The sequence below is a fragment of the Platalea leucorodia genome, assembly GCF_965183815.1.
Source record: "Platalea leucorodia genome assembly, chromosome: 1".
In the NCBI taxonomy this organism is placed as follows: Eukaryota; Metazoa; Chordata; class Aves; order Pelecaniformes; family Threskiornithidae; genus Platalea; species Platalea leucorodia.
The window spans coordinates 46,806,649-46,821,802 of NC_138823.1; the positions used below are offsets into that span (position 1 = coordinate 46,806,649).

Below are 15,154 nucleotides of genomic sequence, written 5' to 3' on the forward strand. Positions count from 1 at the left end.
GAGGAAATCACCGCTTCCGTCCAGCTTTCGTTATTATGCACTGCACCGCTGCACATCGGCAGCTTAATTATTTCTAAAAAGGAAGGTGACACTTAGGAAAACCAAATATTTAAAACAGATACCATTAGAAAGGTACATACTCATAGATAGGAAAGGGGTTTTTTTTTGTTTTAGTTTCTTTTAGCTTAGTGATTTGAAGAAAAATTATTGGGAAATTAGCTCCCTCCCCCCCGCCCCTTCGTGAAAGTTCTGGGTATAAAACTAAATATAGCCAGCGTATGAAGGACCAGAAAACGATTTTTCTAGCAGCACACAGATAAGCCAAAAGTTAGGCGAGGTATCCCGCAAAGGAGGGTACAACAGTTTGTCCCTTTTAGACGGGAGTTGTATAGGCTAGGTATGCCATTCAAACCTGGAAATATTCAAACTCTTTGCACAGCTAGCTTTTAAAAACAGGATGAGCTGAACAACCACACAAGAGCACTGCAGACATGCCCTGCTTAAAAAAATTCTCCACACAGCTGTTGATTTGGTTTCTCATTGAATTTTTTCAGTCGTCTTTGAACATTCAAGTAAAGCTATAATTAAATGTAATGCCATTCTCAGAAATGAGCCCAAATCTATTTGGGGCCAACAAAATGACACCTCAGTTCCAACCAAATTTTAAAGTCAGTGTCCTGATCCGGAGCACCTGAAACAGCATTTTACTAGAGAAATACAGATTGATTACAGCCATTTACTCCAAAAGGTAACATCTCCCTGTGACTACATTTTATGCCAAAGTGCCTGGTTTCCATTTATGAGCTAAGTAAAGCTGGATGAGAAACTTAACACCTCGGGCCTGTATGTCCCAGTCTGCAAAATATAATATGTCCTTTGGAAGACTTGGCAAAACTATTTGTGGCTTTGCATACAGAGCACATGGTTGGGACTCATGTGGTATAGGTTCAGTTCCCTGCTGCGTCCTCAACGTGGTGGATAACTCAAGGCAACTCCTTTCGTGTCAGCTTCCTTGTCTGCAAAAGGGTATAAACTTCACCTCTTTAAATCTGCTTTGGAAGCTGGATATCAAATCTTTGGTAGGAGCTGGAATTTGAAACAGTAAAGTTTTTTGGTTTGTTTTGTTTTTTTGTTTTTTTGTTTGTTTGTTTTTTTAGTCTGAGAACATCTAAACTGGTAAACACAAATTTATTCTGATCAACAAACACTAATTTTTATGAAACACAGTATGTTAAAAGTAAAAATGAGAAAACATTTCTGATATTACAGGAGAGAGAAGTGAAAGGCAAGCACTGAACCCCTATATATATGGTAGGCGCAGTTTAACTTAAGAGCAAAGCTACAGTATGCAGAAGTGTATTGCGAGCAAAGTACGTACTTCTAGATCTGTACAACTGCTGATCTGATGTCATGCTTCAGGCTGTGTTTAATGACATATTTATTCCATATTTCTAGATGCAGATGGAACAAACCAGCCCGACAATCAAAGGCATAGCAACTTGATGTGTCATATGGTGAAGTTGTACAGGCTGCTCCATAAGTCTGCTTCAAAGTCAGCATGGCACCGACAGTCCAGCATGACAGTAGGCATACTACTGATGGTATTAATCTGTTATATTTAGTGATCTTCTGCTTCAACTCAAACTTAGCAAGGACCAAACTAGCCTAGCTATTAAATATTTTTATGGAAGTTAAAAGCACATTATATTCCAGTATCAAGGAGAAGTTTCACCAGTTTTCACATTTTCTTTAAGGTTTCTTTCTGTTAGGGCTGACATTTACTTCACAAAGTACTTAAAGCTACAGATTAAAACAAAGCATTCTCCCCACTGGAGAAAGGAGGAATCACCGGATTTGGATGCTGTGACTCTGTAGATCAGGGTAGGTTTCAACAAGCAAAAGAGAAGCTAAATAGGATTCCCCAGAGGAGATTTTTATTTGTGCATTAAAGGTTTATTTCTGGAAAAAAATTAATTGGGTTCTTTATTTACTGCCCCAAAATAACATGCAACGTTAGCATTAGTGGTTCTGCATTCCTTTCTATTGCTCTAGGTATGGATACAAATGGATACAAAGCTCAACAAGACTAAGGAGTACTCCTCTGGATGAAAGACTACTCAGATGCAGAATAACTTCACAGTTTCTGGAAAATGGGGCAAATGATATAATCATTTCTGTCATCATGTGCTTAACACTGCAGCCTCGCAAAATGTCTTTTCTAGACATAGTTCAAAGTATGATGTGACAGGCAGAAGGGCAAGAAAAACTGACTTCTTGATGGCTGCAGAAAATTACTTACAAACATATTGCAAAAGGATAATGGAGAACCCCATTCAACAGAGGTTTTCCAAAGAACCCTTTGGAAGGAGAGCAATCAGATAGCCATCAGTAGCACCTATGACACATGTCAGAATAACTAAAGATATATGCATGACAACTCATTTCAAATCTAGTCCATATTTCTGCTTAGGTGCATCATGGAAACATAGCTTTCCTCTAAACCAGAATCTTGTACTGCTCAGCTGAAATTCGGATATAGGAAGTGAAAGCACCAATCTTTCTGCAAGTAGAAATACGTCTTTGCAAAAGCAATTTTGCTACTTTGTGCTAAATGTCTCCATCGGGGCTTCATTACAGAAAGTATCAAGAGATTCAGAGAGAGGGGCAGACTAAATTTTGCGGTATTCAAACAAACCACACTCTTGCATCTCTGATGCATTTCACGATCAACCTTCAGTGCGTGATCAAAAATGAGATTCACTGCTGAGGTTATTAATGGTCAGCTATGCCGGTAGCAGCTCTGTTACTCCTCAGCAAAAGAAAAAATATCGCGATTTTCTTCAGACAAACAAGCCAAGTCATCCACATTTGTTGTCATCTAATCGAGCATACAACTCGCCGCTTCAGTCAGATATTTGAAAGCAGCATCATTTCCTGCTGTTTGAAAATCAGCTTTAAGGGGCGTGTTCTCTGCAGAGGCATCGCTTGCTGTCATCCAGGCAGCATTTAAAATAACTGTATATTAACATAAGGGGAGCTACCGGCCGTATTATCACCCTTCCAGTCGGCACCAAGGAGCACATAAAACCAGTTGCGTTCCGGGCTGCGCCGCGACCCTTATCAAACAATGCAAACAATTTTAACGAGCTTATCTGCCGGGACATATTGTCAGAGATGTTGATGCAGAAGCGCTGCCAGCAGCGCATGCCAAGCGATTCATCAAAAATGCCTACAACTGCGACAAAGGACGTACCCACACCCCCCCCCAAAAAAAAAAAAAAAAAAAAAAAAGAAAAACGATAGATAGATACAAGATGGGGCTGGCTCCGACCGCCGCGGCGGGCGGGGGCGGCGGATGGAGCCGCCCCCCCCACCCCCCCAAAAGCCCCGGGGGGCGGCTGTCAGCCCCGGCCCGGTGCGCTGGGGGAGGGGGCGCCCCCCCGCCCCCGGGGCAGAGCCCGGTGCGGTCTCCCGGCCGGGCAGGGGCTGCCCGCTCCCCGCCATCCCCGGCCGCCGCCTCCCGCACGGCGCCGCCTCCGAGATCCGCAGCGAGGTGCTGCGGCTCTTCCCAGGGGCAGCCGGCTGCCTGCGCGGGGTCCTTCTTTCCTTCTTCCCCCCCCCCCCTTTTCCTTTTTTTCCTTTTGTTGTGTTTTTTTTTTTTTTTTTTATTATCATTATTTTATTATTTGTAACCCGCCTTTCTTCCGCCCGGGAGCGGCGAGCCCCGCAGCCATCCCGCCTATTCACCAAAGGCTTCCCAGCCGGACAATGCCAGCGCCGCCGCACGCCGCAGCCCCCGTCCGCCCGCTCCGGCGGGGCCCGGGGCCCGGTGGGGGCCGGGTGGGCGGCGGGGGGAGGCTGCAGCCCGCCCGCCTTATGCAACCGCCCCCCCGCCCCGGCCGCCGCCGCCGCCCCGCTAACCGCCGCAGTACCTGTAGGAGCGCTCCCCCCGCACCGTGTGCTTCCTGAAGGGGATGATGGTCCCGTTATCCTGGATGATGTCGTTATTGTTCTCGCCATTTGGGGACAGGGCTTGGGTCGGTCCGGGCATTGGCGCTGCCGCGGCTCCGCCGAGCCCCGCGCTGCTGGTGCTGGGGAAGGTGGCGGCAGCAGCCGACTCTCGCCGCCCGCCCGCCCGACCGCGCCGCCCCGCACGTCAGCCCCGCCCCCGCCGCCGCCGCCCCACGTGACCGCCTCGCCATGGCAACCGGCCGACTCCTCCGCGCCGCGCCTCGCCTCGCCTCGCCTCCCTCCGCGCCTCGCCGCGGCCGCCCCGGGGAGGGGAGCGCGGGTGGGCCGCGCCGGGGAGGGCCGCGCCGGGGAGGGGAGCGGGGGTGGGCCGCCCCCGGCCCGCCCCGCCCCGCGCCCCCCACACAAAGAGCCGCTCGCCCCCGTCCGTGCGGGGAGGGGGGGCGGCCCTCCGCGCTGCCGGCAGACAAAGCGCCAGGGGCAGCCCCGCGCACTCCCCCCCCGCCAGCCACGGCGTCCTCCCGCCGCACCGAGGCGCGTCCCTCTCCCCTCCGGGAGCCGCGCCGTGCCCCTGCCCGCCTCCCCCTCCGACGACGGCAGCCCCGGTTTTACGAGAACAACCGAGACCTGGAAGCGCAGGGACAGCGCCCAGGTGGCGGCAGCAGAACCGAGGCAGGGCAGCGGCGCCCAGCGCCCCTCGGCACCCTCCTTCCCCGCCCCGGCGGCCACCGCCCCCGCACCGAGTTGGCCCCCGCCCGCCCGCCCCGGCGGCCGCAGCTCACACGGACCGGTCGCGTCGTTAACACGGTGGGCGCTTTATTAACAAAAACGCGCATAAGCGTTAAACGGAATGACAATACCAGGATGTCCGAAATCATGGACTGCTAATCATAAAAAAAGCATGAGAAGGTCTAAGTTCATTGATGCTCTTTTTTCCCCTGTCCCTGTGCCCGCTGCTCCGCCTGGATTTCCACCCCCAAGCGCCAGGGTGTCCAAGCCACCAAGCTCTATGTCCCCGCTTACAGCTTCACGGGAGGGCACGGCAAAACACCTGCCAAGATGCACCGCGCACCCCCAGCTTTCTCCTGCACAGAGAAACCATCCGATGGCACGTCCTCTAAAAATCTGGATTGGGTCAGAAGCAAGAAGGGAAGAAAAACCTGCCAAGGCAGTAGCACCGAACTGCTGGCACTGCCAGCACCACCACCACGCGACCCCTCATCTCTTCCTCCCCTTCACTGAAAAGGGTTTCTTTCCCCCCCAGCCGGTCCCTTTCCCTCTGTATATGTGTATGATTTCTGCATCTCTCCCCTTGCCTAAATCACAACGTGCTTCAAAGTTTGACGCTAACCACAGAGCAATGCTGGTCATCCTCAGAAGCAGATCTGAACTTCACCGCGGTAAAACCTACCCTCATGTCCCCACAGTGGATCAAGACTCACACATTTACCACATTAGAAAAACAAATTATCCAACTGTTTACAAATTGTTTCCTCTAAACAGAAACCAGCAAGCATGACTATGGGCACAGTCTCTAAACAGCTCTGTATGACCTCAAGGCTCTTAGATGCAAAAGAGCAAAAAATATTTGGGCAGATCTACCAACATCTTAAAAAAAGTGCCCCCAAATGTAGCTCTCTCTTAAGATGGGTTTTAAGGTAGCAGGTCAAATAGAAGCACTATGAGTATTTCTAATATGTTCTCAGAGGCACATGCTGATATTTTAATAAAACTGAAAAATTCTGGAGTTTGATTGGGTTTATACCTCTGATATTTTTTTTTTTTCTGCATGAAGTGATTTTACAAAATTTTAGCTAATCTTTATTAACCTTTCAGACTGAAATGACACTTTGCTGAAAGCTTAGTTTACATGATTATGCTCATGATATAGACTCTGGATTGACAGAGAGCTTGTAAGGTGAATACAATCAATAACTAAACACCAACTGTGCAGCACTTGGATCACTGAGAAACTACTTGGATTTAAAATCAGATGTATACATTAACACACAGAGAGAGCAATCTCTGACAAAGCTCAGATTAGTCTGCCAATTTGCCACGGTCCTCTGAACACCAAGACAGGAGGTTTTATTTATTCTTTCTGCCAGGTTTTCAAATATACTCAAATTTTGCTTTCAGTAACCAACCTAAGGACATTTGCAGTTAACATACTTTACTGAAAAATGTTCCATTCATCCGGCAACAGTAAACCCACTGGAGAAAGTTGCCTTTGAGCCTTTTGCAAAACAAGCAACAAAATACATTCTGCTAAAAAGGCCAGTAAGTGTCTTAGTAACACTCAAGAGCGTGGAGAAGCCAGAAATGCTACATGGTGACAGAATATAAAAATAATCTATAGCAGGTCTTTGGCTGCCAGACATAACCCTACCTGCTCTGCTAGGCAGCCAGCAGTAAAACACTCTGCTACCCTAACTTGTAAAAATATTTTTATTTCTTCACCAGTGGCAAAGAACAGAAGCTTCTTTATTGAAGTCTCCAAAACTGTTTAAAACATGTACTGGCAAAGCTACAGGAGAGAAGTGCAGGTGAGGACAGCATGGCAGCCTCGCTTCAGACCCCTTCTTGCCTCTGTGGTAGGGTTCAAGGTCAGAAAACACAGCCTGCCTCCACACAGTACCTTACCTTTATAGAGGCTGAGCCAGGCCTCGGCAAAAGCAGCTTGGCACTGGTTTTCAGAAAGCGCATGCTCCTTGGGTTGATCTAGCACAGCCTGGGGGGCACAGGGCGCAATATGGATTCCATATGCATGGTGCTCCCTCCACTTGCATCTCTGTTTCTGAGCACTGCGTGGCCCACAAACATAACTCTTATCTTTACGTCCAGGAAGCCACCAGCGTCTTCTTCCCACTTGCATCGTTCTGAGCAAAGAGGCCTCTGACGTGGATCCAGTGACACAGAACAAGGAAGAGGAACCTGTTGCTATTATTAGGTGCCTGTGCATCTGTGCTGCCTTTACAGATTTTACATGCAGTAGGCATACAAACAGAAAAGCAGCTTGAAGAATAAAAGGTCAGCAGCATGGCATTGATAATAAAACCCACCTATGGTATGTTGAAAGTACTGAAATCTAGTACTCACAAGTGATATGCAGACTAAGCAAAGCAAAGAGCCAGGAAAGCAATTAGTGCCAAAGCATCGAATTACAAAACCTGATGTAATAGATCTTCAAGCACTGAGAACCACAGAAGCAATGGCTGGAAGGGACCTATGGAGGTCACCTAGTCCAATCTCTCACTTAGAGGAGGATAATCACCGACACGAGATCAGGTCATATTTGGTGACATGATCATAGCCTAGCCAAACCTTGAAAATCTCCAAGGATGGAGACGTCATATCCTCTCAGGGCAATCTGCTCCCGTGCCACATTAGCCTGCTGTTCCCCATTTCCCACCCAACTTTGGCTACAAGGTGATCCCATCCTTCCCCTGGAGAATACAGCAAGTCCCAGGTGTGCTGAAGACGAAAAAGGCACCACCCTACCCCAGCACATGCATTCCAGTACTTTGATTTCTGCTGCAGTGAACCGGGTAGAGCGAATACTAGTGAGCACTGCAACAAGCCTAAACATCATTCTCCAAAATCTAGTTGTTCCTTCCTCCTCAGAGCTTTCATTTTCAGTTCCTCTCTCCTTACTTGCTCTAGGCCTCACTTACTGCAGTAAAAAGGCCATGCAGTATAATTTATAACGCTTGAGTGTGAAATCCCTTGAACGCTCAAAATGCAGTGTCAGAAAGACCTCAGGCATGCTCGAGCCAGAATTTTATACTAGGCAGCTAATGTAGAAATAAATTATGAGTATTTTAATGCTGATAAGAAGTGACCAATGCACAGCCTCTGAAAACAGAGGTGATGGCCACACTATAGGCTTCTGCTGATATATTTGTCAGAAGATTAAAAAAAAACAAACACAGTTTTAGGGAACTTTGTATGTGACATAGCCAAAGTATAAATACAATTAATGATTGCAGAAATTCCCCACTGCTTGGATAACTTCAGGGGGCAGGGCGGGGATGGGGGGTGAACACAAGAAAAATGCATTTAACCCTAGAGTGGCCAACGAGCATCCCTCATCTCCGACATCTCTGTTCGTGTCCAAGTTCATAAAGGAATCAGTGTGATATTCCTTGCGCTGCTCTCAGAATACACCTCAGCTACAACTTCAAACTGGAGCAAACACCATGCAAGTATAATTATTTTGGCCCATGTACTTTGCTTTTCAGAGAAGTTTCATGAACACTCCTGTCACAAGTGCAGTTTTTCCACTGGGAAAGAGAATGAGAAAACCGGATTTCAGGCAAACAAACAGTCAGTCCTGATCAATGTAGTCTACTTTTCTAATTTAACTATTCTCATAGTCTTCCTTCACCAGGATGAAGATTAACAGAATTCTGCAAAGCAACCAATTTACACACTGTAGAGGAAAATCAAAGTTATTTCTAGCACTCAAATGCATGTGTTTATCAGAAACGTGTGCAGAAACAGGCTCTGCCTGAAGGAGTCGGCTGTCAGTGTTTAGATTTGAAAATAATAAAGCAAATCAGGAAGAAAGTTTGGGAAGAGCTAAAAAAAGTTACTCCGTCAAGTCTTGGGCACATCTTGCTTGTTCAAGGAAGCCCCAATTCATTAAGGTACATGGACATACTTTATTCCCAGCATGAGTAGGTGTAAGTTAGATGGATATAACCATGAGCATACTTAATTAGGCTGCATCAGAATCAGCCTAATTTCTGATAGTACACAACATGAATAAAAGTTTCATTTAGCCAATTAAGAACAGAAGACTTAGGAGATCCAGATTTGCATGTTATCTATGGGAAGTACAAATGAGGTATCTGCAACTGCAGGTCTATTAAAGAGCACTGGCTTGCGCCAGCCTAAATTAGTGCACAGTTCTAACCTGTTATGATAATGTATTACACAGAAACGTCCATAAAGGAATTAGCAACAGCAATGTTACTAACACGGTGAATGTATATCAGATACGATGTGGCATATGATAAGTTTCAAGCTGACCTGGGTTATGCAGAAGAACTCACATTTCCCGTTTCACTGACATACTGTCAACCTCACCGATCAGCCCAAAGGAAAGCTCCCACTGTGGCGTAAAATCACTTCAAGTGAAAATTCAAAACTATAACTTTATAGACTTTCTTTGTTTACACAGTACTGAATAAACTCTCCCAGCTCCATCCCGTTACTTCATTCTATGCCTTAAATTTCAGGGCACGTTGCATTTGAAATCACCATACCAAACAGCAAATGATAATTTTATCAGGACAAAGAAACACTGCATGAGTTTTAATAAAACAGCTACTTATCACTCCAGACATCCTGTAGATAAAGAATGAGCTTCCCACCCTTGGGGATTATAGTGTTGCCCCTTTAAGCAAAGTCTTGATTATTTGCCTTCCCTGGAGAGAGACAGATAAAGAGAAAGAAAGAGAGGGCTGTCCCAATTACACAATGTGCATGGACCACATCCCTATGAGGTAATTCAAGTCTATTTTTAAATATATGGACATATTTATATTTCAGAGGTCACATTTAATATTTTAAGAAGTGTTCTGTGCCTGTGAGGAAGAGTAAAATAAAACTCGGGGTCTTTGTCAGCTAAGCATTCTTGAAAATTTAGCCTAATAAGCTGCAAATCCAATCTGACCATCAGCATACAAATTCCTCACTAAAGACAGAGGTCTTAAAGACCCACATCCTATGGGTATTTTTCTTCAAAAAGGCATCAGCTACCTTTTATAGTTCCCATAGAAATCAAATAGAAATCAGAGGATTATTTCAAGATTCAAATACTGTCTACAAAACCAGCAGGTTTTTTTTTTTGTTCACAGAAACAGGGTTTCAGAAACCCTTGAACAGAAAAGATATTTTAAGATTATATACTTTTAGTATTAATGGTTAGATTAAAATTAATAAATAGGTTTAGTGGACATTTATTAAATCCAGCCCTTTCAGGGTTCAGCTAAATCCAGCTTTTTTAAAGAAAAAAAAAATCCTATTTAGAAAGAAGCACTCTCCAGTACACATCAAAGGATTCCGTACTTAAAACAGAAGTTAACACCAAATATCCAAAACATTTTTATCCAATCCTTCCTACATTACAGAAAGCTCCAGTGAGAGCAGGAAACATTCAGTGAAGGATGTTCCAAAGAGAAGAAATTTTTACTTCCATTAACTCCAGACCAAACCAAAATTTTTAATTCTTTAGCGTCTGTTACATTTGCGTTCAGTGTTCACTGGCCTACAGCAGAGTCTCAGGCACACCTTGGGCAGCTGCTTTCATCTGAAAACCTGTAAATGGAGGCTGCCATCAATAAGTGCTTGAAGTAACAACTCCGCTCTCTCACTCTGCCTTTAATACTGATTGAAAGGAATTGAGGCAGGAGGCTGACTCATGGCTCACTCACATGCATTTACATGGAATTATTTGGCTGGAGCTGTTCTAGATTTACCATCGCCACTTCCATTTACAGCAAGGTGTTATTTACTTTTCTAGGCTTGTTTTGTCAGAGTTCAGATGTAAAGACTATGAAGGGCCAAACCAAAAATATTCAAAATGTTCAGGTAGTCTGGATTCCTAGACTTTTTCAGGGAATGACAAAACCTTAATTAAATGAAAGTATGATTCGTGTTCTAGAGAAGAAGGATTTGGGATTTTCAAGTTTCCATACAGTACAGCTTATGACTGTTACCATTGGAAAAAGTCAGAGCTTTAGACATCCATATCCTAAACGAAACAAGTCTTAAATGGTAAGAGCCTGGAAGGGTTTGGAAATGTGAGAGAACTAAAATCTAACATTTCTTTATATATTTTCAGCTGTTGAGGAATTTTTGGCCTTCTTGGGCGTAAAGAGAGGTATCTGGAAAAAATGCAGACAAGTGAAAAAACATGCAGGAGTGGGCAATCTACCTCTGATATTCCTTACATTCTACACTGAAAATATCAGCAATATACTCTGAAGGCATTTCAGTCTAATGATATATTTCATAAAAGCAACATTGGGGCTGGGGGAGGACAAATGAGAAGCTTTGCAACACCATTAGACAAGGTTTCTAACACGAAAATCTGATATGGTTGTATCCCACACTAAAGCGATACCATATTGGCAGATGATGACTTTCAACATTACTTGTTACATTACTCCGCTGAAAACTTGACTTGGCATTGATATTACATGCTAAGAATCCAAGAATAGTTAAAAGCGGCTCTTGGGATCAATGATTCTCTGTTAGTATTGTACAACAAGAGTTGTGAAGTTGATAGCCATTTGATTTGCACTTGTTATCCAAGTAATTTAATGCCTCACATGACTATCCAAAACCTGCATATAACATAAGGGGAAGTTTAAATGCTTTGGAATGATTATTGGCTAAGATCTCTTCAGCATTCAGTGTTGCACCTTGTCCAATATCACCATTAGAGATATCGAACACGTGAAGCTTGCACAGGCTTTATAACCCATCACAAGGAACATTACATTTGTCAACATTTTCCAAACTGTCCAAGACACTCACCACTGCTAAAGAGGAAGGGAGAAGGCTGGCACAAGAAAGTAATGGTTCCAGAAGATGGTCAATTGAGATTTTGGGTACCTATTACTGAATCAAAAATGCTTCAACCAGCTGACAAAAAGGGCTGGATCATTACAAACCAAGATTTGAAGGGGTTACTTTGTCCCAGGAAACTGTTAATTAAATGTCTGTCCTCCCACACACAGCAAAAAGCCAAGATAAACATTATTACATACTCTAGCTAAAGTAAAAGAAATACAGAGCGTATTCATGCCTGACCGGGATCAAAATCACACTGCCAAGTCATTCAGTGGTGTGTGAGTGTTTCCGCGATTGCAAACTCTGGCCCATGAATCCGGTGCCTCGCTGCAAAATACTCTACAAATAGTTTCCTCACATCCTTATAGCATACTACAAATCTTTCTCTTACAGAGCAAATGTGTCTCACATGCCTGTCAAATTAGCGAATGCCAAGAAGGTACACAGAAAGTAGCGTACTTGTTTGTTTGTATGCCACCTGCCCCTTCTCTTGGTAACTACTTTTTATCTGGGATGCTCATAGCATTTTACGAAAACTAATTTCTGTCAGCTTTTCGCATTTTACCAGTACAGAAACAGGCCCCACTGTTATGACCAGCTTCCTCACAACACTTACTGTCACAAGTCTGGGCAAGCTTCCTCTGCTTCACCCTCAGCACCACTACGGCACGTCCCCATCCTTCCCTCCAGGGTTTGCTTCCTGATCCATGCAGTACTTCCAGCTCTGCAGCTACATAAATCCTATCCCTTTTCTCCATTGCTACAACCAGATGAGCTCCTCTCTTATCTCAGGATTTCTTCCACACCTGAGGTTTCCCCATTGTTCTTTCTCCCATTCTTTCCCACCCTTCCTTTGTCAGGCCTTTGTAGCCTTGGGCAATTTCCACTTTCCTTCATCAGCCACCTGCAGAGAACCTGGGTCAAATCGGTTTCCTTCCCTCAGACAAAGTCCCCGGCGTACCTATTGTCCAGCTAAGATACTGTCATTAGCTAAGGACGCCTCATTTCATCCAGGCTGAGAGGAATGGGCTACAGCACTTGCCTACTAAGGTGCATGCACATTCACACACAGCCATCCCAAGAAGTGACACCTGTATTTAAGGGCCACATAACAGCCAGGCTCGCACACCTCCTGTGACACATTGCCGCCATTAACATACTAAATAGCTGAAACCCCTCTGAAAAACTAGGTTGCAAGGATTTGCTTGCCATCAGTAGGTCACAGAGAGGTCAAGGAGTGCTTCCTCTTTGGGCTAGAACAAATATATGTTTTACACGCAATTTCTTAACAGAAATCCGTCTTACCATTCAAACAGACTTTCTCTTAGTTATTTCATGCTCATTACAGGGCAAATGCAAGCATCTGAGGCACTCTTTTTTGCTTTCTGGTAATTCCTTACACACATGCTTTTTAACTTGCTGTTAAGTATTTAGATCTGTAACAGGCTTGTAAGTAATGGTTACTATTTGCAAATGCTACAGCATTTGAGAGCAAGAGACTGTTCTAAGTACAATTTCATCACTACTTTACACAATACCATTACTAATCATAAAGTTTTAGCTTCCTCGTTTATTGATGGAAAGCAGACTTTTCCCAATGGCAAGTCAATGTTCATTATCATCTTAGTGTTTATCCAAAGCCTTTATTAATAAAATAGCCTTCAAATGAAGAGGAAAAATAATTTTCACAGACAGCTTTAACCACATTATGCTTATGTTAGTACTCTGAATAAAATAAAGAATTAAAAAAAATATTTGCAAACTGTGTCAGGAAACTTATCTCTGACAGGTATTCCCTGAGAGGACTTTCAGAACTTGACATATTAGACCAAGTTTCTATAAACGCTTTGAGCCCTTTATTAACCTAGCGCTGCAAGTGCTTTATATAGATACTGGCACCCTACCGAAAGCTTACCAAGCACTGTCTGAAATCCCAAAATTTCAAATTAGCAAAAAAAATGTCCTTGCCTGGTTGTTAAGAGGCAAAGGTAGCTGGGAGAAAGGTACTGCTGGCTTGCTTTAGTGGAAGGTACCTCTGCTAACAGCAACACACACAGATACCGGGGGCTTGGGGGAAGAGAAATGAAGAAGCAAGAACATCTGCAAGCAATGTACAACAGTAAATTTTCCTTATAAAGTCATATTAATGACTTCTTAAAATCACACCTAGTAATTAAATTAATAGTACCGCAACTGCTGCCATAAATTTGTGGATCAAATGTGATACCAGCTGAAATACTACGGTGACTTTATTTTCTTTTATTTAAATGTAGGGAATAGATGAAATGCAATATAAAGCTCATGTACCTACTCTAAAATAGAGGGGGTGCCATTAAAAATGTACACATCTCCATTCCGAGCAGACAAGAGCATACAGAAAGTGCATGATCTTACTGAAAAGATAAACAGCTGGATTTACTTGCTTCCATTAACCAATGACCCACTTGTCAAACATAAGCTGTAGATTTAAGAGAGTGATTACACGAAGCCTCTTATATTAGACAAAAACGATCCTAGCTATGAAATCAGACCAAGTCTGAAAATACTTGTGCGCCGTCAATATCGTTCTTTTATACAGACACAAGACAAGGACTGGTTACTCTTTTTAGAATGTACAATACAATGTAAGGGTGCTTCCTATAGTGCTGCTCAGAAGGTGTTTATCCCATGCAGGCGGCTCAGGTCATTAGCGGTGAGCCAAATCCAGGCCTCGTATAAGAGGATGAAGCTCTAATGGAAGCCACTGCATAAACCTTAATGCGGGGGCACCGGCAGCTTCCTTCTATGAGGAATGGGTATTCATAGCGAAGTAAAACTGCTGCTCCCCACACTAAATGGTAACCATGACATGTACCTGGCCTATCTGATCACTCAGAGAGGATTTTTAACAGGGGCTACAGCTGTGCAGACTTTGGTGGCAGGCCTCCAGCTGAGGCTCTTAAGGCTCAAGCCAGCTGCCATCGACTTTGCCCATGCGTAAGCGCCTCCCACCACGTGCCTGTGTCCGTGCCTACTCCAGGCTCAGGTAGGAACAAACGTGCAAAACGATACAGATGATTACAAGATTTGGGCTTGAGTGCAAGCCCTGAGTTAACAACAGGAAATGTATCAAGGACAATTACTAGGTCCCAAGACACTGAAAACCTCTAATTTCGCCACTTCGTATTGTAAACGCAAAAGCAGTGCAAACAACAGTGGCCTTCCTACACCCTACCTGAGGCTAAACGAGTCTCTAAGAAGCCATTATTATAAGCAACATTTTTACTGTAAGGACAACTTATAAAATGAAATGCACATTGCTTCCACCTGACCTCACTAGCGTGCTGTGCGCCGCCAGCGATTCACGCTTTACTGTGACTCAGTATATAGGGTGATTTTCTGGAAGCTGCAGATCATGGAGCAACTTAATTATATAACAATCTCAGCAGTCAGCTAATGAAAACCAAAGTTTCCATCCCCAGTGATTGCGGAGAAATATTGGAAAATGCTGATACTTGAATTAAGAAAAAATAAAACAAAAAACAAAACCACAAGAGACAGCAACAACCAAAAAACCCTCCTTAAAAATAAGTGCAATATTTGAATTAGCTCTTTTAAGCCT

At 44.2% G+C, this 15,154-nt stretch overlaps 1 protein-coding gene across 5 annotated transcripts in view; it reads right to left on the bottom strand.

Moving 5' to 3' along the window:
• The window catches only part of MAPRE2 (microtubule associated protein RP/EB family member 2), a 103,092-nt gene that overhangs the window by 55,934 nt on the left and 32,004 nt on the right, over positions 1-15,154 (bottom strand). Inside the window, exon 1 of one of the 5 annotated variants that reach the window (XM_082308058.1) lies at positions 3,933-4,134. The exons of 3 other annotated variants lie outside the window; for them this stretch is intronic. In XM_082308058.1, coding sequence (XP_082164184.1) covers positions 3,933-4,051 — 119 coding nt within the window. In that variant the 5' untranslated portion in view covers positions 4,052-4,134. Of the gene's footprint in view, positions 1-3,932; positions 4,135-15,154 lie in introns of those variants that run through there. One more of the 5 variants, XM_082308061.1, reaches the window with a different exon arrangement.